This window comes from Fopius arisanus, unplaced genomic scaffold (genome assembly GCF_000806365.1).
Source record: "Fopius arisanus strain USDA-PBARC FA_bdor unplaced genomic scaffold, ASM80636v1 scaffold00006, whole genome shotgun sequence".
Taxonomy (NCBI): Eukaryota; Metazoa; Arthropoda; class Insecta; order Hymenoptera; family Braconidae; genus Fopius; species Fopius arisanus.
Window position 1 is genome coordinate 243,883 of NW_011887745.1, and position 24,493 is coordinate 268,375.

A 24,493-nucleotide genomic window follows, 5' to 3' on the forward strand; every position below is an offset into this window, starting at 1 on the left:
GAATCATCAAGTTCATCTTCACATGCAAAAGAAGGAGCAGACGTTGAACCCGAAGTTGAACCGGAGCCTGAGGTCGAACCAGAGCCCGAATCTGAGCCTGAACCCGAGTCTGAATCGTCAAGTTCATCTTCACATGCAAAAGAAGGAGCAGACGTTGAACCCGATGTTGAACCGGAGTCTGAACCTGAATCTGAACCCGAATCAGAGCCACAACCCGAGTCAGAGCCAGAACCCGAGTCAGAGCCAGAACCCGAGTCAGAGCCAGAACCCGAGTCTGAACCGGAACCAGAGACAGAACCCGAATCCGAACCTGAGACTAACCCCGAACCCGGAAATGAGGTGGCAGCAAAGGGTCATTTTGAATCCATATTTCTCGTCACTGGAAATAATCCGAGCGACGAGGTGATGGTGGACGGCAACTACTGTATGATACCTCCTTGTACCACCACATGGAAAAAGGATTTCACTGGCAACAGTAACCTAGAAGTAATAGCTTAATTCTCTCAATTTTCACATTCATTATAGAAAACGACGAATGATCGGCGAAAATCTCAACTCGATCGATTACAATCCTGCCTCCTACATTAAACAAAAATTTTCAGGTAAAGTACGTCGCTCAATGCGACGGTTTTTACATGGCGTTCAGCGAAAGTTTTAAACCCTGTGATGCTGCCGATCTACCTGAAGATTCTTGGGACAGAGAAATATGGAGAATAATCTCTATAATACTAGCAGGTGGTCAGGATGTTTGTCCTATTGCAGCTGTACGTTATCTTCACGCTTCCTTCATACAATTCGACTCGCAATTCATAAACTTTTACTCACAGTCTTCCATCATTTTTTGATAGGGCAAGAAAAAATTCGACGAATCCAATTTCGATGGATTCAACTTCAAAATTGCAGTCCCGTCCACTTGTCAAAAATTCTACCTCAACGGCGCACTGCAGTATGACCAGTTGACTCCGATCGTACGATATACACTGACTATGACGTTGTCATAGCCAACGCAACAATGATTGGTAATTACCGTATAAATTACATCATTTTGCTGTCTTTATTTCGCTCTTTAAAATCTAATTTCATGCTGCAATCGGATTTTCTAAAATGTTGTAGTATTCTTTAAGGTGGCGGCATGAACATATTGCATGCGGTATCTTACAAAAATAATAAACAAATGGTACTATAAAGTTATCGAATATATATAAATTGGTTTTTATTTAATGCAATAAATAGAGCGCAATTTTCAAATCCAGTTTTTAATTCATTCGCTGCAATGTTTTCATCTTTCATTTTCTATAATAATAAAATATAATAAAAATAACAAAATATTGTAATAATTTTCTAATTATTTCAAACCGGAGGCCAAAAATCTACTCTTTGCGAAAATTTTTAGTGGACATCGTAAGTCTCTCATACAAGGACACCAAGTACCTTTTCCCTTGTTGAATAGTTGAATTTTTCTGTTTTTCTTTGTTTTTGTTCGGTTTTCCTTTAACTTCTGTTATTCAACTCATCGATTTCTGTCTTCAACCTTCAAACTTCAAGATTCAATACATCATCACCTAGCACATTACAAACTTAAGGACTTGCAGCATTCCTTTCATTTCATTTCCTTTTTCAACATAGTCAATTTAAAGGCACGTACTTGTCGCAGTTTCCTTTACAAAAACGGCGGTTTTTTTTTGTGATTTATTGATCATCTTTCTCGATAGTTATATCGAGAAGCTGTAGGTGGTTACACAAAGATAGTCAAGAAAAAACTGTGTCACTGAATAATCATACAGGAGGAAAGTCACGTGGGGATGAATGGCAGCCTTCCTATTTCCGTATACATGTCCATGAATATTGCATGGCCACTTAGATATGTTCGTCTTGGGGCTGGACGCCTCTGCATGCTCCCTTGCTATCTGTACAGTCGGGGTCTGTCGACATTCTCCGCTGACTTATCCATTTATTTTCCACTGATATTTGATTCTTCTGGTGCATCTTATCGATCTTTCAGGATGGATTCACCCGGCGAAATTCATATCAGGAAAAATAAATAAATATCTTAAATTGGTTCAATCTTTTTCGCGGTAACAATCGCAATTGCAAAGCAATTATTTATTTGCTGAAAACAATTATTTGGTTTTTAAACAATTAATTTTTTTGTACTTGATGATAAATTGGGTTCAAATTTGATAAAGAAACGACATTTTTTCTGATGCACCACTCGATGATGTCATCAGGCTAGAGAAATGATCATGAAATTGTGGGAAGCCCCTGTGACATGAAAAATTGTCGGATTTTTGTCCTTCCCCGTGGAATAAAAATAATCTAGAAAGAACTCGAGGCGGAAGTGTTTCAAGGTAGAAACAGGTGAATGGTGCCTTAAACATTGATGGATTGCCAGTCCAATATAACCAAGCAGACGATGGAGAACCGCAAAGCGATTGGATATCTCATGTTTCATCTCGACGCCGATGAAGATTGATCAGACACCATCGCACTAATACAAATATTATCGAATTATAGAATTGTACACCAGCGGCTGTGCTGCAGGTGTTCGAATTAACTTCAATGAATAATGAAATCAATAGGCAGATGGAGACTTCGCTACTACGTTCAAGTGCCATTGCCATTTGACAGGTGATGAGCATCTATTGATTTATAACCCGTGAGAATTACGCCGATAAAATCCAACAGCACAGTAAAACAATCCCTGGAGAGCATCCGTAATTACGGGTATACGAGTGTATTCCATTGAAAACTTTTCAGTTTATCGAGTTGCAATACGAAAAAAAAATGCTCGAGCTAAATAAATCTACAATTCCAACGACGCCATGCAGAATTTGAAATTTCGTATAAATATTTATATAAAAATCACCACAAATGTTGAACCACTTCGATTCCAAAATTTTAACACAAGAATAAGGGGAGTAATTAATCAATTTTTTATACTCCAAAAACATCTGTTAAACCTTTAAAAACGTATAGTTTTTGACAAAAATTTTGCGGAATTACGTTTCGATTTTTTTTACTGGTTGAAGAGGTAAATAAAGTGAAACAATGTCAGCAATCAAACCCTATCGGGTATCAAAGTGAATTCCCGATAAATGAACGTGAGAAGAAATAAATTAATTAACACAACACGGAAAAAAGATAGTGGAAGTGAATTTTTTTTTTGGACAAATAATTGAGTAAGAATGCAAGATAAAGGATAAACTGGTGGGGATTGAAACAAGTCAAATAACTCAGCGATTCTAATCCTCTCCTTTCAATTTATATCCCGCAAAAGTATGTTTACTCTGGTGCACCGTCTACACTGTCAAGGTCCCCCGCAAGAGCCACATTCGAGGGGGTAAATTATAGGCTGAATCCAATTAGTCTCGTAACGTTAGTGAGATAGAGGTTTGTGTTCCGGCCAAGTTTGGACCACCGGGCACGATATTGGCAAAGAGAATTCTCTCTTGATTTCCCTCTCTCACTCCCACATGATTCCCAACTAGTCCACTATTTCCCACACAAACGTTGACACACTCCCTGAATATACCGTTACCAACATTCAACGTATATCGAGTGCCTGCATACGTTTTCCAATTATTCAGACTCAACGAAAAGTTTCAGTGAGCCACTAATTGCAACCCAACGGCATCATCAAATGGTGGAAAAGGTGATGGGTAACAGAGAAACGAGAGAGACAAAAATTCGTCGATTAAAGGTAAATTGAATCAACTATTCGTCGCTGGTGGAATTGAATAAAACGTAAGTGTCTACCGAATTTGTGAATGCAATGAAACCGTTTCAGAAAGCGAGAATCATAATATTCTCCAACGTTCTCCACCGGATTACCATAAGAACGACTTGAACGTCTCGTTAGGTGGAAACGACACTTGGAGAGGAAGAAACTCGGGTATTTATTCGTGCACTTCTCGTGGCAAGAGTCTCGGATGATATGGGCTGCAACTATTTCAGTATAAACCGTCTTATCCCGCTCTCCTACTCCACACAACTGAAATATTTGGATAAACTCCAGACGTAATTGCATTATGGACTATTATCTCAAATTATGCACACCGTCACGCCATGTACCCCTCGACACATGAAAATTTCATATTTTTACGTATTTTACGAATATCGTCAATAATTGATAAACCGACTCACGAGTTTCACGAAATCCTCAAATAATTAAAAAAACAATATTTCAAAATTCTAATAAAACAATAGTTAAAAAATTTGCAAATGGGTGAAGCCAGAAGAAAAATGAAGAGACCAATGCGATCCAAAGATTCACGACAAAACCGGCTGAAAAATGCGAGCAAAACCAGAGCGTCTGCGATGAAGAGAGAGACCCAAAAAAAAAAGATGGAGTCGAAAGCAGGACGGTCCTTTAATTAGTCAAAGGTGTGAAGAAGTTGGTGCGAAAGTGTGCGCGTCGACGTGTGGGTCTGAGCATGCGTGAATGTGCGAATGGGGATGAACTAAAAAGAGAGATGAGAATGGTGGAATGGTTTTCTCATATGGATTGTATGTGGTAACCATAGAAGGATGAAAAAGACAGGGGAAATGGAAGAGAGAGGGCCTAACCAAAATATGCCCGATGGTATCCACATGGGTGCATACTGACGCCACCGTGAGTACGCCCAGACCGCACCTCTCCACCTCATTTTGCCATCTCTCTTTCACTCTTTTAACTCCAGAAAACAGAACCCTGGAACCGGTTCTCATTCTTGCTCTATTGAAATTCCTACCGCGTGCCACTATGCTACTTCATGCGCGGACCCAATGGCGTCCTTCTACCAGGGCACAACCATGCGCTCTTGTATAACAATCCAGATCTCTCTGCTATTTGCAAAAACAATGTTTTTCCAATTGAGGGGTCATGGACATGTTTCTATTTTAATTAATTAATAGTAGCAGTTAACACTGGGGATATGTGACTTTCTCGGATGGCAGAATGACTATCTAAAATAATAAACGTTATCTTGTAAATGATTGAATTATCAGATTCAATGGCAAATTGATGCTTCCGGGAATTTTTAAATTTCAATTATATAATTTTCATGATTTTATACTTGACATCAACTTCGAACGGCCGATACTCCCCACTGAACGGTGTTAATTTCTTTAACCCGCAGGATACACTGCTGCCTCTAGCTCAACGACTTGAAATTGGGATAATTTAACTTTACGATTCATTGACCCCGAATATTTGTCGTTTTATTTCCATTAAAAGTCACTTATCCCCTCCCTCGGGGGCATTTCCCCGAAAAATTCAACGGAAGAGACAATCACCGCGCAATGCGTTGACTTTTTTTTCAGCTCTATGAAGATTAATAAAAGTGACATAACAAAACCCAGGAAGAATCTTGAGGAGACAATTTTCAACCCCCACCCGTCAGACGACAAAGTTAGAAACGCAGTAGTAATCCTCGACTGGGGGTGGCACAGCTGAGGCAAGTGGAAATACTCAAAATACTCTGAGTGGAGGCTGTCACCGCACGTGGATATTTCCACGAGGACGAAAAATCCTTGACAGACAGCTTAAGAGGATAGAGAAGAGCGACAGGACTGGGATTTTTCGGGTGTGGGAGTTACTTCTGGAAACAAAAAGTTTCTTTTTTTTTCCAACTCCGTCGGGGGGATGGAAATAATTGTCCGGGGGAAAAAGTGACGACTTTTGTCGAGCTAATTGAAACTCTTCGTCCGTGTCACAGGGTGGACTGGATATCACGATGTCGGGGGTGGGTTGGCGCCGTGGACATACCGACGTTGTACGCTATTTCTTCTGGGTGAATGCTGTCTAATGGAATTCCTCGGTGCTATTTTTGGTGAGTCGGATTTTTCCGTCTAGCAAGAATTTTTCCGGTCCCTCACGAGATGACAGAACGAGTTTTGACGATGAAGAGTTTAATATTACATGATTGTTCTATGATTTAAATGATCTTAGATGATCCATCCATCAATGAAATTCTTGTTTTCCCAATTAAATTATCCCAAAAATAAACCAATAAATAAAGAAAGTTGAGGGAACATAGAGGAAAAAATTGGATAAATGAATCATCCAGGGTAATTATGGAGCGAGTTAATTCCGGGTTATAATCACCCTCTGGAGCAATATGAATGTAATTATTGGAACCTAATCAGATCCGGCGGGAAATAGCTCAACAGTAGAAATACGAATTGAAAAAAATCCTCACATCTCGGAAGTAAATGGATCCTGGGAGAAATATATATATATATATTTTTTTTTTTCTGAGAGCTCGTTTAAACGCGAACCTGATGAGACACACGATTGTACACCGAGTTTTGCGGCCTTTTCATACAGCACCGGGTCGTTCAAAGCACCCGCTGCAGAGGGTGTGCTGGGTTTGTACTTGATGACCACATACGCGTAATTATCACGTTACAGGCAAGCTCGTTTGCTAAGCCATGTATGTATATGTATATTAGCCGTATCTGTTGGTGGTATACCAGTGTACAGAGTTTCCATGCAGAATCCAAGTGTCAATGTGCCATTAGCTTTTACGACTCTGTACAAACTTTACTCTAGAGCATGTCTCATGACGTATCATAATTATTCCCTCATACCCATTCCTTTTTTTCAGATCATATTCAATTTGTCTAGTTGTCCATTCGTTTGTTTGTCAGCTGCGATTGGAGTCAGTTAATTGGGGGAAAAAATGTATAAAATTTATATTACTCGATCGGTTGAAAGTAACAAGTCGTTTTTTTTTCGGAAATGATTACTGTTTTTTTTTTATTTTCATTGTTCGAGTATCCTCCACTCAGAGTTTATGTCCGAAAGTGATGTCTTGGAGCTGTTGCAAGTACTCATTCTCCTGTTCACATCGATTGGGATGATCGGCGCTGATAAGGCGAATAGAAAGTTCATCAATACAAACATCTTTTACAGACGGGCTTTACAAGAGCGGGTAATCAATGGTAAAAATCTATAATGCGACATCACAGTGTTTGTTACTCATTTCATAATCTTTACATCATGCAATGAAAAAACTCTTGCGCAAACCATCATTCGGTGGAGATCAATCTACAAGTAAAAATTGCATGTCATGGGCATTATTCTTTTCATATTAGGAATATTACATGGATATCGCAGATATATTTACCACAAGTCATAAGTCATTCATAATTAAAAAGAAAAAAAAATTGAACACAGTTCAATTCTCCAGAATTGAAAAATCGTCTCGTCTTCATTTCCAAGATTTCCAAATATCTCGATTTGGTATGATTTGGTATGATCAAAATGAAGTTTTAATTAAAAAAATAAAATACTTTATCACATGACGAACCACTGCTGTTCCCAAATTGAAAATCTGAAGAGGCTCGCCATAATCTCCACTATCAGTCGCCATATCCTCTGGAAATTTCATCAAAGGAATCCCCACGGTTGTCTAGCGCCTCCCAAAACACTCGACGATATTTCTGGCGCCAACTTTCCACTGCTATAAAGACGCCTTGCGTCGACGGAGAAACGATACGCAATGAAGATGACGACCACTCCCACCAAAACAAGAATAAATACTCATTGAAGAGATGTGTTAAACGCATCTTTAATAACTTGTGCCGTAGCCCGGAGTTCCATGATGAAATTTCGTGCCTTTGAACGCGTCATCTAGGGACAAATATGAAAGGGTAATGTGCTGTCACCTTTCGAGTTTATTATGTTTATTATTCTTTCAACCGAGAGAAAGCAGGAGAGAGAATAAACATGGCCAAATACCCCAGAGACAAAACGGTGGAGAAACGATAGGCGGAAATGTAGCGTCTTGATGACTTCTTTCAGACGCTATTTCGCTACTCTCTGATGTGTATATTTGTTCTCCACACGTTCGTCCCTCGTTTTTGCACCAGAAAGCCCAGAATAGATGACAACGTGTGTTGAATTTCCTTTGTCCCCATCCAATTTCGATATTATTGCTAATAAATTAACAAAACCACTGAGTTTCACACGCACAATCTCGCGATTTAATAATTAGTTTATATTTTATAAACTAAGAATTATTTTTCACTGAAATTTCTTGGAGCGCCATGTGGAAAATCCCTGAATTATTATCAGATCATCAAATCATTTCTTCAATTATTTGACGATATTATGAATTTATTATAAAAAAAAAAACAGAATTCTAAATACTATTTATTCATTGAACAATTTTTAATGGATGTTCATATCATCCCAGGATCCTCTATATGTATGAAAATCAGAACTTGTATCCCTGTGTTTTAACACAATCACTCAAGTATTCGGGGAAACACCCCGAAAATTCAAATCCCAGTCGGGCCCATAAATATTCGACACCCCCTTCAAAACCCCACGCTACAACCGACCAACGAGCAACACTGCGCTTAATATCACACAACCGTGAAATTGTGTTTTTAATTAAACAGCAATTTTCATTCGTTCTAGCTTGGTACGCTCTTGCAATAATACGACAGAATGTTTTCTCATGACCTCCATTGCAAAGAGAGCGCCGAGCGCCAGCACTTGGCAACGTTGTGGCGCGGTAACGGAAGACATTAAACAACAAAAAAAGAAAACGAAAATAAAAAAAAAAAAAAAATCCAAAACCCAAAGCGAAAAGAACCGACGAAGAACCAAGATCAGTGCCAGAGTGAGCTTCAGATTGGACATAAATCCTCTTAAAAAAAGAAAATACTAGAGCTAAAAAAGAATAAAAAGGGGAAAAAACATGGCGGTCCCTCCGGGAGTGCAAGAGCAGGAGGATTGATATAGGCGTGTTGGGTGTAAATCTAAATATTGTATGAAATTCGTAGGGTGAAGTCAGCCTCCAATAAGACGAACAATGTCTCCCCGAGGAGGCTGTTCTTATCCACATTTGCCTGGCTCGCAAATACACCGAGGTACGTGCAAAATTCAACCCTAGGTTAATAGTTGCACGATCTCACCACGTGGCGTGGGTGGGGGGGGGGGTGGTAAAGTCGCGCAAAATGTTTGCGGTGAATGTTGGGAGAATGGGTACAACACTAGAAAGCGGCCCAAGAGATGGATGGATAACACGGACCCCGCCCGTCCACTGTGGCGAATACTCAACAGACCCAGAAGAGAAACACCAGTGTATAATATAAACCTGCGGCCTCGGTTGCCCCAAGAATAGACGCTTCACATACGAATAAGGACAGATAACGTTTGGCATTGCCACCTTCTCTCGCCATCTCCTTTATTTTTGTTTATTTTTCTTCTTCCCTCTCGCTTTCTCTCTCCCTCGCATGCGAAGAGGATTATACACACAGAGAGGCGGGTGAAGGAAGTGGCCGACAGCCCTCCTATCGCCTTCTCGTTTTTCGCGTGAAAAAAAAAATAATAATAATAATAAAAAAAGAAAATAAGGTACGAAGTGTTGGCCGGCTGTTATGCTCCGCGAGACACAAAACAATTTAACCGCAATATACGAGTCCGCGAGGACGAGGGAGAGGGTAAAAAATATTTAAGTGGACAACTGAAGTATTAAGAGGGAGATGCTGTAAGAGAGAGAGAGAAAGGGGGGAGGGAAATTATAAGAGAGGGAATGAGTTGGGAGGGGAAAGAAAAAATGAAGTTACCGCTGCCGCAAAACTCATTTACGCCCGTTAATGGCGGGGTATGTGCGTGAAACATGTTCGATGGTTACCTGTGGGTTTTGTGTATGTGGGTTTTCGATGTGTTGTACGTTTCAGAAGCAACTCTCAGGATGGCGTTCACCACGCAGCCCTTCAACATTGTGGCTGGAGGATGCTTGAAAATTCCAGGTGCATCCTCCCGTGGTGGAGATGCCGGGTGTAGTATTCAGGGATCAGGGATTCATTGCGTGCAGGGATGTGTTGAATTTTTTTTTTTGTACTTGGTAAGTGTCTGGGGCAGGGGAAAGTTAGGGGAGGAAATGTTGGGGCAGTACTTGTTGTTTTCCAGTGAGGCCTGCGGAGAAGTATCTGCTCGGGTTTTGGGGTATTTGAAGAAATACTGGATGTCGAGTTTGAGGTGGAATTCGTAGCAGTGGGAATTCACATGCAACAGTTGCTGGAAATTCGGGAGCATCAGGTGCAATGGAATTTTGGCAGGAATGAGCTTTGTTTTGGCAGGTTGATGGAATAATCCCGCGGGATGATGGGGATGAGACAATGTAACTTCGTTAGGAGTTTACAACTGATGTGGGTATTCATTAGCTTGAATCTCCGGTGATAAGAGGACCAACGCAACTTGAGGTGTTGGAGAACTTATATTACTACATTCAAGTGAAACACTGGATTTCACTCTCCCCAATCAGTAATCATACCACTGATAACTAAAAAAAAAATCCGCAATTTCGATTGAATACTTGTCCTAAAATAGTAGAGTAGAGATCTCCCATCCAGCCCTTTAAAATCCCAAGACGACCCAAATATTGACAAGTAAAAATGATTTACAATCTCCAATTCCGCTGAAATTTCGCACCTGCACTCGCCAGGATCTCCAATCTGTGCAACTTTTCAACCGAGTAAAAAAAAAACCGCTCCGAGAGAAAAATCCAGTGCTCAATACGTCGACATTCTGAATTATGACAGAGCAAACGGTAATAACTGGACCGAATAAAAAAGTAAAACTATATCACAGTCCCGGAGAACTCATAAGAGATAAATAAACCGTTGATGCAAAATTACTTATCGATGCGTTAACCCATAAGTGGTAGAACGAGCCGTGGAAAAGTTTAAAATAATGCAGGATAGGTTTGAATATACAGAGTTGAAAACAGGTATGTTCAATTATCGGTCCCGCAGGCAAGTATATCCTAGTCCTTGGTACTGGCATTATACCCGTCGAGTGTAGGCCCCCGCGGGGTAGAGAGCAACGAGGAAAGGAAGGAAGAAGATAAAAAAAAGAAAATAAAGAAAAAGGATAAGAAAAAAATGCAACGTCGACGTGGAAGAGAGAAACCCCTCCGGATGATTAAATCCAAGCGATATAATACAGCATCGACGTTGCACACCCAAGCCTTCGCCTTACTAACTCTCCTCGTCTCATCGCCCACCCATTTTCTATTTGCATTTCTCGTTTAGTTGTCAGTGTATGTACCCTGATGCACACACAGCCGCAGCTTCATGAACCGATTAAGTGTTTTGATACCGTGAGAAAAGAGTCACCGCTTCTTAGAAACACCCTGTATATCGGGCGTGGTCACGCGCGTTTCCCACTAGTGCAATCACCAACAAATCCAAGGTTCAAATACCGTCTACGTACCAGAAATCCTTTCACCCCAAAACCCGCTCCCCCACCACCACAACGACTTTTGTTACTGAGACATTGTCCATGGAGAATTGCCTCAACCCACTCTGCAATTCGCTAAAAATATATTTCACCTGACAATTGAGATTCTTCACTTGTGAGAATAGATTTAGCCGAGGTATTTCTCCGGGGTTGTCGTTTTCATTATCATTTATCATTCCTGGTGAAGGTATATTTCAGCTATTCTAAATGAGTCTCGATATTATTAACCGGAATAAATGTACCTTCGGTAGAGCGAATTTTTTTTTCTCCTCAATGATATGTGTCATGTCACCACACCTATTTCTCATGTCAAATGTCATCCTTTGATGGGAAATTAATTAGGACCCGGAATTAATGAATTTCGGATAACCTGTCCGGCAATGTCAGATTTAGTTCAAGTAATCGTCATTTAAACGTGAATATTGCACGTGAACTGCAAATTTCTTGAAAAAAATTCAGTGAATTATGTGTGAAATATCAGTGAGAAGGAGAGAAATGAAAAAATAAGTGATTTTTTTCTCTCAGTGTATCGATTTTTCTCAATCGTGTCATGGTACATTTCACAGGCAATATTATCCCTCCCCACATTTATTCCTGATACCCCCTCCCTCCCTTTCCCATTTCTACTCGTTAACCATGCAAGAAAAGTTGACAGAATTTAACTTGGTAAGTACCAGAGCATGGCTGCAGAGAAACTCACCCACCCGCTGAATTATTTATATTTACCTCGTTACGTACACTTTAGAGATTTTGACGGTTTACTGAGTATACACGTACAGACATGTCCATATTTATTTTCATCCTCGATAATCCCCTCAAGAGCCCAATGAAAAAAAGCCCCCGTAACCTTGAATTCCGCGACCGGAAGCGGAGAAATTCCACAGTCGAATAGATTAACCATCGAGGGTTGATATTTCCCCCGCGGCATGTTCTAATCGTTGAAATTCACCGCATTAATGCAACGAGCTGCGTCGGCCTAACTTTCCAGACGTCCAAAACTCATTATAAACAGGAACCAATAATGTATCTCTCTCTCTCGGTTGGAGCACTGGATCCTCAAAGGCGGTATAACCACTCCACCGGCCATTTGAAGCCCCAAAAAACTTTTTTCCCACTCCCTCTCCCCCTTCCCTTTCTTCAACAAAACGCATGAAACTTCTCATCCTGAGGCTTTTATGACGTCTGCATTTGTAGCGGACACTGGAGTTGTTGAGAGCTCCACTTTTTCCAGGTGAATTTTCCTTTTCCAGTGGAGAGCAACGTGGGACGCTGTGATTTTTTTCTCTTCACTCTCTTATCGAGAACGAAACAAAGTTTCAATCACTCTGGGGACCGAGATGGAGAATTTAATGGACTTTCATCAGAAATCGTTGCGGTGCCTTAATTCACTTGCTCTAGATTTGTGTGATGATTGAGTGTGATGCAAACGAGGGGGGGGGGGGGGGGGGGGGGCAAAAATCAAGGGGCATGTACCAATATACCAATATAGCGGGGAACACGCATTGCTTCATCGAATATAACACGTGTACGAGAGCATACGTGCTGTATCGACGATTAGAGCTCTCTCAATATCCCTTTGTGCAATGAACAAACCCATCGAACACGAAGAAATTGCCTTGGAGCTTGTAACTCTGAGTGTGTGCGAAGGAGGAGCGCCAAAGACGATGAATATTTCACACATTCGTGTGACTCTGTACACATATGTATTGTGAATGTAGGTAGACTGGGGAGGAGGCCCAATAACCGTGTGATTTGCATAATTCCCGTCCTTTTTTTCACCTCACAACCAATACCTTGCATTATTCATGCTTCCGCTGGGGCCCGTCAAAGTACGCCATATCCAGTGAATGCGAATCCACTCGAAACTTCTGATGAAGTTTCCAGTAATATCTCGCATGCATGGGGCATGCACAAAGGACACATTTTTATACAGTCAAGAATTTATCGAGAAACAACGAAAAGTCGATTATTTTGAGATTTTTACGATTTGAATGGATTTGTTTTTTTCACCTGGAACTGGAGAAATAATTCTCGTCTTTGCTGGGAAGAATGTTGTGGAAAAGTTCAATTGCCTTTAAACCAGCGACTTCCTGAGATTTTTATCCGAGATAGCAGCCAAAGGGCTGGTGCAATTATACCCCTCTATGAGTTCAATAATGTGAAGAATTTCTATGATGATATCCCCAGGATGGGCCAGCGCAGACTGAAGATGGCTCACAACAGGGCATCATGCACTCATTGTAGAATTTAAAAATTTTTTCTTTCTCTTTGAAACAGTATCTACTCATCAACGCAGCTCCAACAAACTATGATACGCGGTTACAGAGACGAGTGGGGGTTATTACAACCGACGAAGGTATAATCCACGTATCATCATTTCGCCTCCTCAACTACTGGGCCACCACCGGGGCTGTTGGTGTTGCCAGTGTAGCTGTGAAAAAATGTGAATGCACTTGAAGCTGTTAAGTATTTCCTAGTAGCCAGCCGTCCCGGCAAAGAAATATTTAATAGTTCGTACCTTGGCACTCGGTAATTGCTGTTTTTACACGAAGTTGTAACGAGTGTTGCTTCACCTGGTATCGTAAATTTATCTTTTAGTTACCTTACGCCTTTCCTCGGTTTTCGACATAAACACTTGGGACGCGGCTTTTGACGCGTTTCAGGGCCTCTGCAAGAATTTTCCACTCTGCCATCTTTCTTTTCTTAAATGCTACCACTTGGTCTCCTACCTCCTCTCCATCTAGACCGCCGACAGTTTAGCCATTAAACACGAGGAACCGGGGGATTTCGCGTCGAGGTGAGTGAATGAGGAAAGATGCTGAGAAGATGTGAAAGAGGTGGGAAAGAAAAATAAGAAATGGACAACAAGGAGCGATGAAAAAAATATATCTCTCTCTGTGAGGATTCACGTTTCAATGGCCAATTAAAGTGCCTGATGCTCGCATATTTACTCGCGCTACTTGAGATGTGGATATCCTTCCACTATTGTTTTTCATTGCCTGAAATTTCGCTATTAAAAATTTGCCAGTTGTAAATTCAACTCTTCACTGAGGAATAATACGACATCAGGAGAAAAAACTTCTTAAACTACTTCTCGACAAGCAGAAATCAATTTATAGTACGATTAATTTTTAATTTCTGCTCTCACGATTTGTTCTTCATGATAAATATTCACAATTAAAAGACAATTAATTTTCTCATAACGCGGAGATAAAAATGCGAGAGAATGAGATAAAATAGACATGAAATCGAGTTAATCGGCTATTCTCTGGAAATAGTAACATTCTCACCGACTGATTATCTGTCAACACACAAGGCAAAACGACTGAGAAAAAATCCTGGTATCCCCGTCCAAAGCCAACAATTATAAATTATTAATATTCATAGATGCACACGATCGATATGTTAATTTTTTGATTTATATTGCACCGAGGGACGGCTCGATGGCGCGCTATATCGAGAGGCGTGTGCGCGTTCTTTCACGTAAAACAGTCAGGGCCTCATCCGGTCGAGCGTGCAAAATGGAAAAAAGGAATGGGACAGTGAGAGGAAAAAGATGAAAAAAAAAAGTGATGAAACCTCATCGATGACGATGGCTTTCATTAAACATTCCGATGGATTCCTGATTTCGTCCATCCATTCCTGGAAATTCTCCAGTTATTCGAGAGCATCGATGCGCATCGATAGCATCTTTTCCCCCTTCTACAACCCCTCAATGATATCAAGATTCCCGCGGGTGCCTCGTATCAATTCTGTAACTGCGGTTATCCGTATCGATGCGAATATATCGGTAATAATGTTATGTTGCGGATGTGCTTTCCGCAGAGTGCGGAGGAAGTTGAAAATGTAATAATGAAAAAGGAGAGAAAAAGAATGGGAAAACGTAGCTACCGGCTGTAGATATGATTGCATTTCAATTCTATTCTATTAAAGAGCCTACGTGCATCGATTCTGCATCGGGATATTCCAAATGTTCGATCCCTGCGGCTTTCTCAGACCACATTTCCGCTCCCTCTGGTGCCCGCTAATTTTTTTTCTATTCTCTGGGACTCGCGTTGGAATTTATCGGCCACTGTCCGAGTATTTTCTCAATTTTGGTGGGTCCGCGTTTAAAAAAACTCTATTAAAAAATGGTGTAAAAAAGGGAGCGTCAAAAAGACCTGAAAATATTGAAAACCATTCATTAAGACCATCATTAAAATATTTTTTAAGAGGTTTCACCAGTTTTTCATGGAGTTTTTTTGACCGAGTTTTTTTGAGTTTTTTTTTAGTTTTTTTTATTATTTTTTTTGTTTTGGGGTTTTTCGACGGAATTCTTTGAACGGGGGTTTTTAAACGTACTGCCAATTTTGGAATGTTGGCACGTCAAATTTTTTTATGAAAATTTGATAATTCATCGATTCACAGTCATCCCAGGGTTTTCCCTGTTGACGTGATAATGTGAAAGTCCCGACTTTCACAATATATGTAATGGTAATTGATGGTTCCATCGGTTCGTTTATCATCTTCACACACGTGATGATGATGGGGTCTAGTTATGGATAGGTAACTAATACCTTTTGATAATATTTCGACTGTTTATCCACGGAAAATAGAATAATTCAGTTATTCAAGTTAAACAAGAGATTGATTGAATTTCGATAAGTCCCTTGATTCAGGGGAATAGTTTAGTTTCATGCAGCCATCGACCTTAATGTCATTTATTTTTATATTTCGGGACTACGTGAGACGGTCTCGGCACGCGATAACAGTCGGCAATGAATATTCAATCCTTACACGCTTATTTCTTTCTACATAAATAGGTTTTGCTTTAGTTGTTTTTTCGTCGGAATGAATTCTATTGTGGAGATTTTCGGTGGTGGAATACTTCGATTCATGTCGACTATTCAAGACTATTTCCAGAGGCGAAAATTCACCTTCTTTAAAAGCAATTTATGTTTCGGGCAAACTCGTGAGTTCTGAATATATACGGGTCTGCAATTTGAGGATTATAGAATATTGAAAATTTTACCGATTCATCAATAACGAATTCCAGAAAATTTCATGTCACGCTGTCGTTGTCAAAAATCTCAAGTTTTTGTCAGTTGGAAATTCACGTGTAATTTTTCAACCACGTACGTAATTTTTATTGACTTTATTTATTACCATGTAGAGGGTCCATTGAGCATAACATCACGTTTTTTATCTGATTTTTCAGCAGGTGATTGAAATTCGCCCTCGGGTCGCTCAAAACACCGCAGCAACCCGCACCTCCGCGATAAAGAATAATTATCATTATCGCCTACTCCTCTCTGATAAAGGTGCAAGTGTAGCTTGTATGCTGGCATAAAAGCTTGGTTGGTCATATTAAAGCCGTTTAGAAGGAGAATGGGAAAAGATGTAGGACGTGCCTGAGGCTGAGCTAGCCGCGGAAGCTTGTGGTGTACTCTGGAGAGTGTCGGCCGAGAAGAGTTACAATTTGTTATATAGAGGAGTGGCTCTGCAAGTGTATGAAAAAAAAAAAAAGCAGCGAGGGTAGAAAATACGGTTGGCTATACAGAGCAGAGAGAACAGAGAAAATGTGTGGTCTCTGGACGTCTGTTGAAGACATTTCTTTTTGTGTGGCATCAACTTGTGTCCAACCACTGAGATTTATTTTTTCCTCCACTCTCATTCCCCTACTTTTCTTTTTTTTTCACTTATTTTTATTTCCTCCGTCCCCGGAAAGAGTGTCCTCGGTGACAGAGTGGCACACATTGTATTTCATGAAGCTCTTATGTTCACATTATGGATGAATGCGTGACAACTACACGATTATGGGATTATCTAGCCAAGCGGAGAAATGAAGGCTTGACGTTTCAATCATGCACATCATCGCAGTCCATCGGTCATCCAGTAACAAGTAATGATGGGGTTTTCATGGGGTGGACTACTCAGAAATACTGATAATGGGAAATTTTCACGAGGAATTACGTAACAGCTACGTTAACCTCAGACAAAGTGTCAATTTGTCAAAAATTATGGAACGAACCTGGATTATTACGCAATTGCGTCATACCATTTTTCTTTAACATCAACTAAAAATTACGCCAAGTTGTCTTTTTGATATAATTTTTTTAATTTTTCCCCCGCAATTCACCCATTTCCATTTTCAGAAAAATTGAAATTTAAATGGAATATTTTAAATTGCGTCTCAATGCCGAATTTCTTCAGCCGAGTCATTTCCGGGGAATTCTCATTAAATTACAATTATGAGAATATATTACTCTAGACGATGGTTGTCGGTCATGACCTTGAATAAAATTTCTTAATAATTATGAGCCTTTGATCCAAGGTCCCAGGGAACGTAATTACTCTGCCGAGCAATAATATGGAAGTATATATATATATTACGAATATCTGAGCTTGACACCGGAATTTTGAGATAATTTCCGTTTTTACGTAATTGAGAACCAATTAGGACGAATTGAAAGCGACTCACTAATAGAAAAGCCATTTTGAAAGGCCAAACACATCTCTCCATCGGGAAAAAAAAAACATTTTTCCCGACTACAGAGCTGCGTGTTGAATCATGACTCCCAAATGCAAACGTATCCCCTCAACCCGATAAATTTCTCTTTCAGTTGATTTTAATCAATACACCCATCGCATCTCAGCGTCCCAAAAGGGTGAAAAATCCGCGCGCGCACAGTAAAACGTCACTCGATAGAAAAATATTTCATTTGGTGTTTTTTGTATCTGTCGACAATGTTTCTGCCTCAATTGTAGCCATCCGAAATGAAATAACCGTTCGTTAGAGTAATTCCCGTGAAAATAAATTTTGTTACACCGAAATGAAATGAATGGAAAATTGAACAAGGGCATTAGCAGTGCAAAATAGCGCTGGACTAACAAAAGATAAACCGCCGGGAGGAAATTCACCGCCTAATGCAAAGGTACGAAACCGAGAATGACGTTTAGCTTGGAAAAAGAAAGGCTCTGGGGTGGGGAGATAAGTGGGTGAAGTGGGAGGTAAATGGGTCAGAGGGAGGAATGGGTGGGGCGGCATTAGGTCGCTGGTAGTTGTAGGTGTCGTGTCACGTGAATGCCCAGGAAATCACGGGAAAATCCTCTCAGCGTATACACTCCAAGGTTCTCCGTGACAAGCCCCAGAGGCTTGAGTCTGAGTGTTATTTCATTAGCAAGTTTTTTTTATCTGCCATTATTTTTCATTTTTTTTTTTCACTCTCGCATTTTCACCAATTGCCAACATCTCAGCTACGTATTCGTGGATTCTAGATACACTCGGAGAAATAGAAAAATTACCGAGCAATTCACGTAATTGCGAGAATGGGTGAGTATAGAGGCAGTTCAGGAATTTTAATCAAAATTTGACCGAAGCTGTTTCCCCGGGAAAATTGCTCTGGAAAAAATTGTACATTGTTATTTATTCGGGATTACGAATACAGCATGACTGACGTTATTTACAATAATGCTGCGACGACATTTGTATTTTTTTTAATTACAAGATTCTCGAATTATCAATATGGTGATGACAATAATCACATGTTTTCGGGAATTTTCCCGTGGAGAAACGAACTCGCCCCACAAAAAAAACATGAGTCTTGTATTCTTTACGTGGAATAATTTTCCAAATTGAAATTTTCTAATTACACTTTCTCGGGATGTAATGAGTATGGAGAAACATCGATTGAGCATTAATTCCATTCTAAAATAAACGGATATTTAGGAAAAGTACATTTTTTGTCAAGCCCCCTTTCAATAACCTATCCGACTGCTAAAAATACACCCATGAACGACAGAATAATGAGTCATCCATTAATAACCCTCAGCCGACGAGCGTCGAGGAGTCAAAAAATCGATCCCCTTCGTCGTGGGACGCCTCCGCTGCCAGTCAATGTTACCACTCATACCTAAACCGGTGGAATGTGCATATTTAAAAACAGTTCTGCGGCATCCATTTGCAAAATGAAAATTGGAATTAGCCAGAGGACGAGAGTTGCTCCTTAATGCACAATGAAAATGGATACCGGAGTGTTTCCCCCGTGGCGACTGTCACCTGGCGCTCGTAAACGACTGGGAAAAATTCTCGTGCTATTCAAGTTGAAGTTCTGACTCTTGAAAATCCAACCATTGATATTCATCTTCATGAATTCCAATCTCGACAGCCAAAACGGAAACTAACTGTAAAATTTTTTACACGTCAATTTATATATATTAATTAAATTATCAATACATATTTGCAAATCGAATAAAAATTCCGATATTCAATTTTTTCATTAATTCATCAAATTCCTCTTTGAGTCTCTCTGAATAGTCGATTATTGATGAGCGGCCATTTTCCAATTACTATTACGCAACGTGAATATGCCAGTACTACATATACTTTTATACAGAATAAGAGTAATGTGATTTCCAATTATATCCTCGCATAAATGTGCTCGATACCATTGCGCATCTGTTAATCAAGTCAATCTCGAGCTCTATAAAAAAGAACTGATGAATACAATTGTGACGACGGTAATTTAATTTTCCGACTGAATCAGAGCGGATAATTATTTAGCTTCAATGATATATTTCATCTGCATTAAATGTCATTCACCAGCGGCGATAATCCACCGATAATTCCGAATTAATCCCGCATATCTAGGTTAAATTCCATTCATCTTCAGTATAAATGCACAGTAATAGAGAAAATATGAGTATCGATCGACATGATGGAATTATTCGTATTGAGAGTGAAACGGTCGCGTCAAATAGGTGCGAATAAGCCCCAGAGTACTTCAATGGAAGGAGTAGAAGGAGAAATATACTCTAGACATTTTGATTGAAGTGAAAAGTTAAAATTTATCCCGCGGATGACGGCTGTGCCCGAGGTATTACAGTGCTTTATATACACTTGGAACAATTGTTTCCCTTACACTCGAGGGCTGGATAAGGGTAGGCGAGAATAGCGGGATAAGGATCACGATGAGTTGGTGGGGCAAAAGAGGAAAACGGGTTCACACCATCTTGAAAGACGAAGACACCACGAAAATCCGTTGAGCCCAGGTTATTCTCTTCCTCACGCAAGTTGCAAACGCAAATGGAATGGAAGACAGTGAGGAATTACCGGGACTAGCCTTCGCACGCACATCGACACTGTCTACTTATACAAATGGATATCCAACGAGATATATCGGATGATTTGTTGGAGAACCTGGAAAAAATGAGAGTATGAAAAAACAAACATATTCGTTTCTACCGAATTTTATTTCATTTTCCGTGACACTTCTTGAGATATTTTTAGAACGTGGAGCATTTGATTTAGACAAATACGAGTTTAATCACTTACACCAGGAAGATATATCCGGATGGAAAATATAAATGTCATTTAGGTATTGGTGTATTTTAAATGGAATGAGGTGAAGTATGTTTATTCAACTGAGCTTTTTGTTTCATTTGATTTATATACCCTTTTATCCCTGCATTAATAAACATACGAACAGTTAATGAAAATTAATTTTAGAATTCCCGTTCTCATTCCGATTCAAGTGAATCGACTGATTTCATTAAAGTTTTCCAACTGGAAATCCGAGATTTCCCTATTTTGAATGATTGCAATAATTATTCAGTAATTCTCTCCCCCCGTTAAAATAAAAATCATTTGAAAATATACAACGTAAGACAATATCCCCAAACCTTAACGTTAATTTGAATGAGTGAATAAAAGATGAAATGAATGATTCATCCGATCATCAACATTCTCTTCTAAATTTCGAACCCTCGTAAAATACATTTGCATGCGAATTACGACTTGACAAGTCACCGACTCCAACAATAATATCGATCTATTCCCTCCCTTACGGTCTTACCGGTCGTGGGTTCAGCCAGGTGCCACACACAGAAGTAAACTATTAAGATACAAACTTGGGTTATTCTGAGCTTTACTCTATATAAACCCGATGAGTTGGTACCCTGTGCAGCACGTGCATGTGAGAGCTTATCATCCCAGAACATTCCTAATTTCCAACTTGCGATTGAAAATATTAATCAATTCAAGTAATTTATGAAATTGTACAAATCAATATCCAAATACAAATGGACAAATTTTTCCTACTCCCTATCTTCACGCGGGGAGAAATATTCAATACAAATGAAATAAAAAATGTAATCAACACTGCGAGAGTCCCCAAAAATAGAAGTAAAATAATGAAAACCCTTCCTCAAATGGTGTTTCAATTGCTACATACCCTGTTGATTCAGGATCACCATTACCCTCAACGTCCTGAAAAACGAACTCTAAACCGTAGGACCTAACCTCATTACCCATTGAGCAATAAATATTTTCCGTGTACCAGCAAAAAATTCATTTTCTCCCCCTGCACTCTGCATAAAGCCCTGTAATATCGATTGAAAACTGGACTAATATATTTCCATAAAAAAATGCCAAACCAGCTGGGTATTGAGGGTGGCTTGGTTACTCATTTACCTTTTACCCAACCTTTATCACATATATACTGTGTACATGGACCCATGAAGTCGATCCTGGGTATTGCCTCGGTCTGCGGCTAAAGGGGGAGCAACTCCGAATCGGTGAATCAACATTTCACGTGGGCCACATTGCCATAGAATGTCAATTCCTCCAGTTATTTTAGTTCTCCACTACCCATCGATTCCTTTACAAATTGCACCAACTTCAAGTCCAATCCCCTCCGTACACCTCGTCCCTGTTTGCTGGATAAAAAAAAAAAAAATTCAATCTCTCAGCGTCGCTCAGTGAAAAGTTTTTCTTTTTCACGTTTCCCTTTTTCATCGGAAAATTAATCTCATTGGGTGGAGGTAAACTTCGATAAAGAATACTTTAAAATTCATTGAGTTTACTAACAGTACAAATAAAACGAGGGAAATGTATGTCCAATGCTGGTGCAGTGAGTCTAATGAGAAATTTTGCTACCGGAGGACTCACGAGCTTTCAAGTTTTTCCAACGTGAATTATTTGCTTCAATAGAAGTCAAAAGGTAACGCACTAACAAGCCCAACTTTGCGCCGGGGAAAAATGTCGCCAGTTACCTCCGTTCACTGGCTTTTCTAAAACCATTTTCTCCCTTCTGCCAATTTCTCTTTTTTCTTCTTCATTTTTTCTCTCTCTCTTTTTTTCTTCTCCTTTCGTTTATTTCCCGAGCTACCTGAAACGAGGAATGAAGTCGGACGATTACACGACGTACGTAACACTGAAGTTGAAAAGAGCAGGGAGATGGAAAAAAGTGTGTTGAAGAGTCAGCTATAATTGATGTCACGAGAAGTAGTCTCCAATGAATTTTCCAGGAATCCATTCCATCGGTTCTCGTGTGCCTCGATGAGATGTTTCTTGGATGGAACTGGAGAGGACGAATTACTGTTATATAGTGGATGAATCTGAGATGCAGGAGATAACGTTGAAAATAGTCGTTGCGGACTGGGGGGAGATCAATTAACGATTAATTAATTTTATTGGGGGAGGAAGAGGTTCGCTTGTGATTTAATGAAACGAGAACTATAATAATTGTCCTCGGAGATCATTTCGATGGATTTTAACGGGAGAACAAATACTCGAAACAACTTCAAGCGTTCAATGTTTGGAATTGCAGTATAAAAACTTTCGAGAGGATGGGACTCTTTGACAATAAAAATGAGGAATTTCCTCGTTGCTCGATGTTTCTGGAAGAGACCTGTTATATCGTGGATACATCCGAGATATAGGAGATAGCGTTGGAGTAGTCAGTGATGTCTCTGGAGTAGATCAGTTAACGATTAATTAATTTTATCTGTGGGGGAAGAGAAAATGGTGATGCAATGAGGGGAGATTCTTTATCATAAATTTATCTGTGTGAGGACTCGTTGAATTTTATCACGAGGGAAACAGTCAAAACAATTTCAAATCAATGTCTGAGGAATAAATTGAAATGTACACCAATTGGTTTTTACGTTTGAGAAAATATGCAATAATTTTTGTTGGAAAACCTGCTGATGAGTGAATAACGAATCAACTAATTGATAGGATAAAAATAATCAAGCCGAGGTCCAGTTGCTCATCTTCAATCTGTAGTTCATCTGATATCCACAAGCAACGAGGCCATCGCAATCAGCGCTAATGAGCCGCAAAGAACCCAGTAACGCTATTCGTCAATTAAGGCATAAAATTGGTATTTCGGTTATAATATGCATCGAGTTGGCTACACCCAGCGCCCTTACCATGAATATTTCTTAATTAAATGCCCGAGCTATAAATCAAATTAAGATTACGCTCCACCAACCCCAAAAACTCCCACTCAACTTTTCAACTCCCCCAAAATCCCCCACCCCAAACTTTCAGGTAGAAAATTATATTCAATACTCTGATTAAGCGGAAAAGATGACCGATATTATTAACGTGAAAACGTGAAATCTCCGTTAAATTTTCCCAGCCGGTAAAACTTTTCCAAGTATACGAGCTTTTAATTAAACCGTCGAAACTATTCGCGCGAAAGGGCATTGAGAGAAGAAGTATTTTGGAAGGAATTGTTCGTAAGATTCTTTTCTGATTCATTCCTCCGAGAAAAGAGAGGATAAATTCTGCAGTGGCCATTCTACATTTTTTACCAGCAATATATAAGGTAATAATCGATTATCTTCCTCTTGCTCTACAAAAAATACTAAAATATGCATATGAATTTTTAATTAACATTCTGAAAAATTTTTTTTTCTCCATATTATTGTCCATAGCATATGTAAGAAATTATTCTCATATACATGAAATGTGGATCTGCGATATACGATTATTCCTGAGAGTCGGGTGGAGTTTTATGAAAAATTTCACTTCGTGAAATAAATTGAGAGTTGAGAGAAATAAATTTTTCCCTTAGTGCAGCGAAAATATTTTCTTACCAAAGTCCACATCTGTCCGTCGCCGGAGTACGTTAACGCCATCCGTAAAGTGCCAGTGTGTCATATCATGGTGGTACGATCTTTACCCAAAAGTGCTTATTGTGACCTCAATGTGACATCTGGACAGAACTCATCCCCGTGATGCGCTTTCTAGATAAAACCAGTGCGCCACTCATGGTAAAACCGAGGATTTTGCCATTGGATACCTCAAGGATGAGACAGACCTGGTGGAAAAGCCCGCGGTGATGGCGTTGTCCATAGCAACGCGCTTCCAGAAGCACTATTCTAGGACTGTGGACAACTTCAGGAGGCAGCTGACACTCGTTCAACCATGTGTAACTTCCTCTCCGAATTTCAGGCATTTCCAATATTACACGGAAGGGAACAAAG

General features: G+C 39.7%; 1 protein-coding gene across 3 annotated transcripts in view; it reads left to right on the plus strand.

The window, feature by feature from the left end:
* LOC105273567 (retinitis pigmentosa 1-like 1 protein) overlaps positions 1 to 1,248 on the plus strand; it is a 3,169-nt gene extending 1,921 nt beyond the window's left edge. For 2 of the 3 annotated variants that reach the window (XM_011316074.1, XM_011316071.1), the window contains exons 3-5: positions 23 to 486; positions 603 to 764; positions 849 to 1,248. In XM_011316074.1, coding sequence (XP_011314376.1) covers positions 23 to 486; positions 603 to 764; positions 849 to 1,001 — 779 coding nt within the window. In that variant the 3' untranslated portion in view covers positions 1,002 to 1,248. Of the gene's footprint in view, positions 487 to 602; positions 765 to 848 lie in introns of all 3 variants that reach the window. The other variant, XM_011316073.1, reaches the window with a different exon arrangement.
* Positions 1,249 to 24,493: the final 23,245 nt, after the last annotated feature.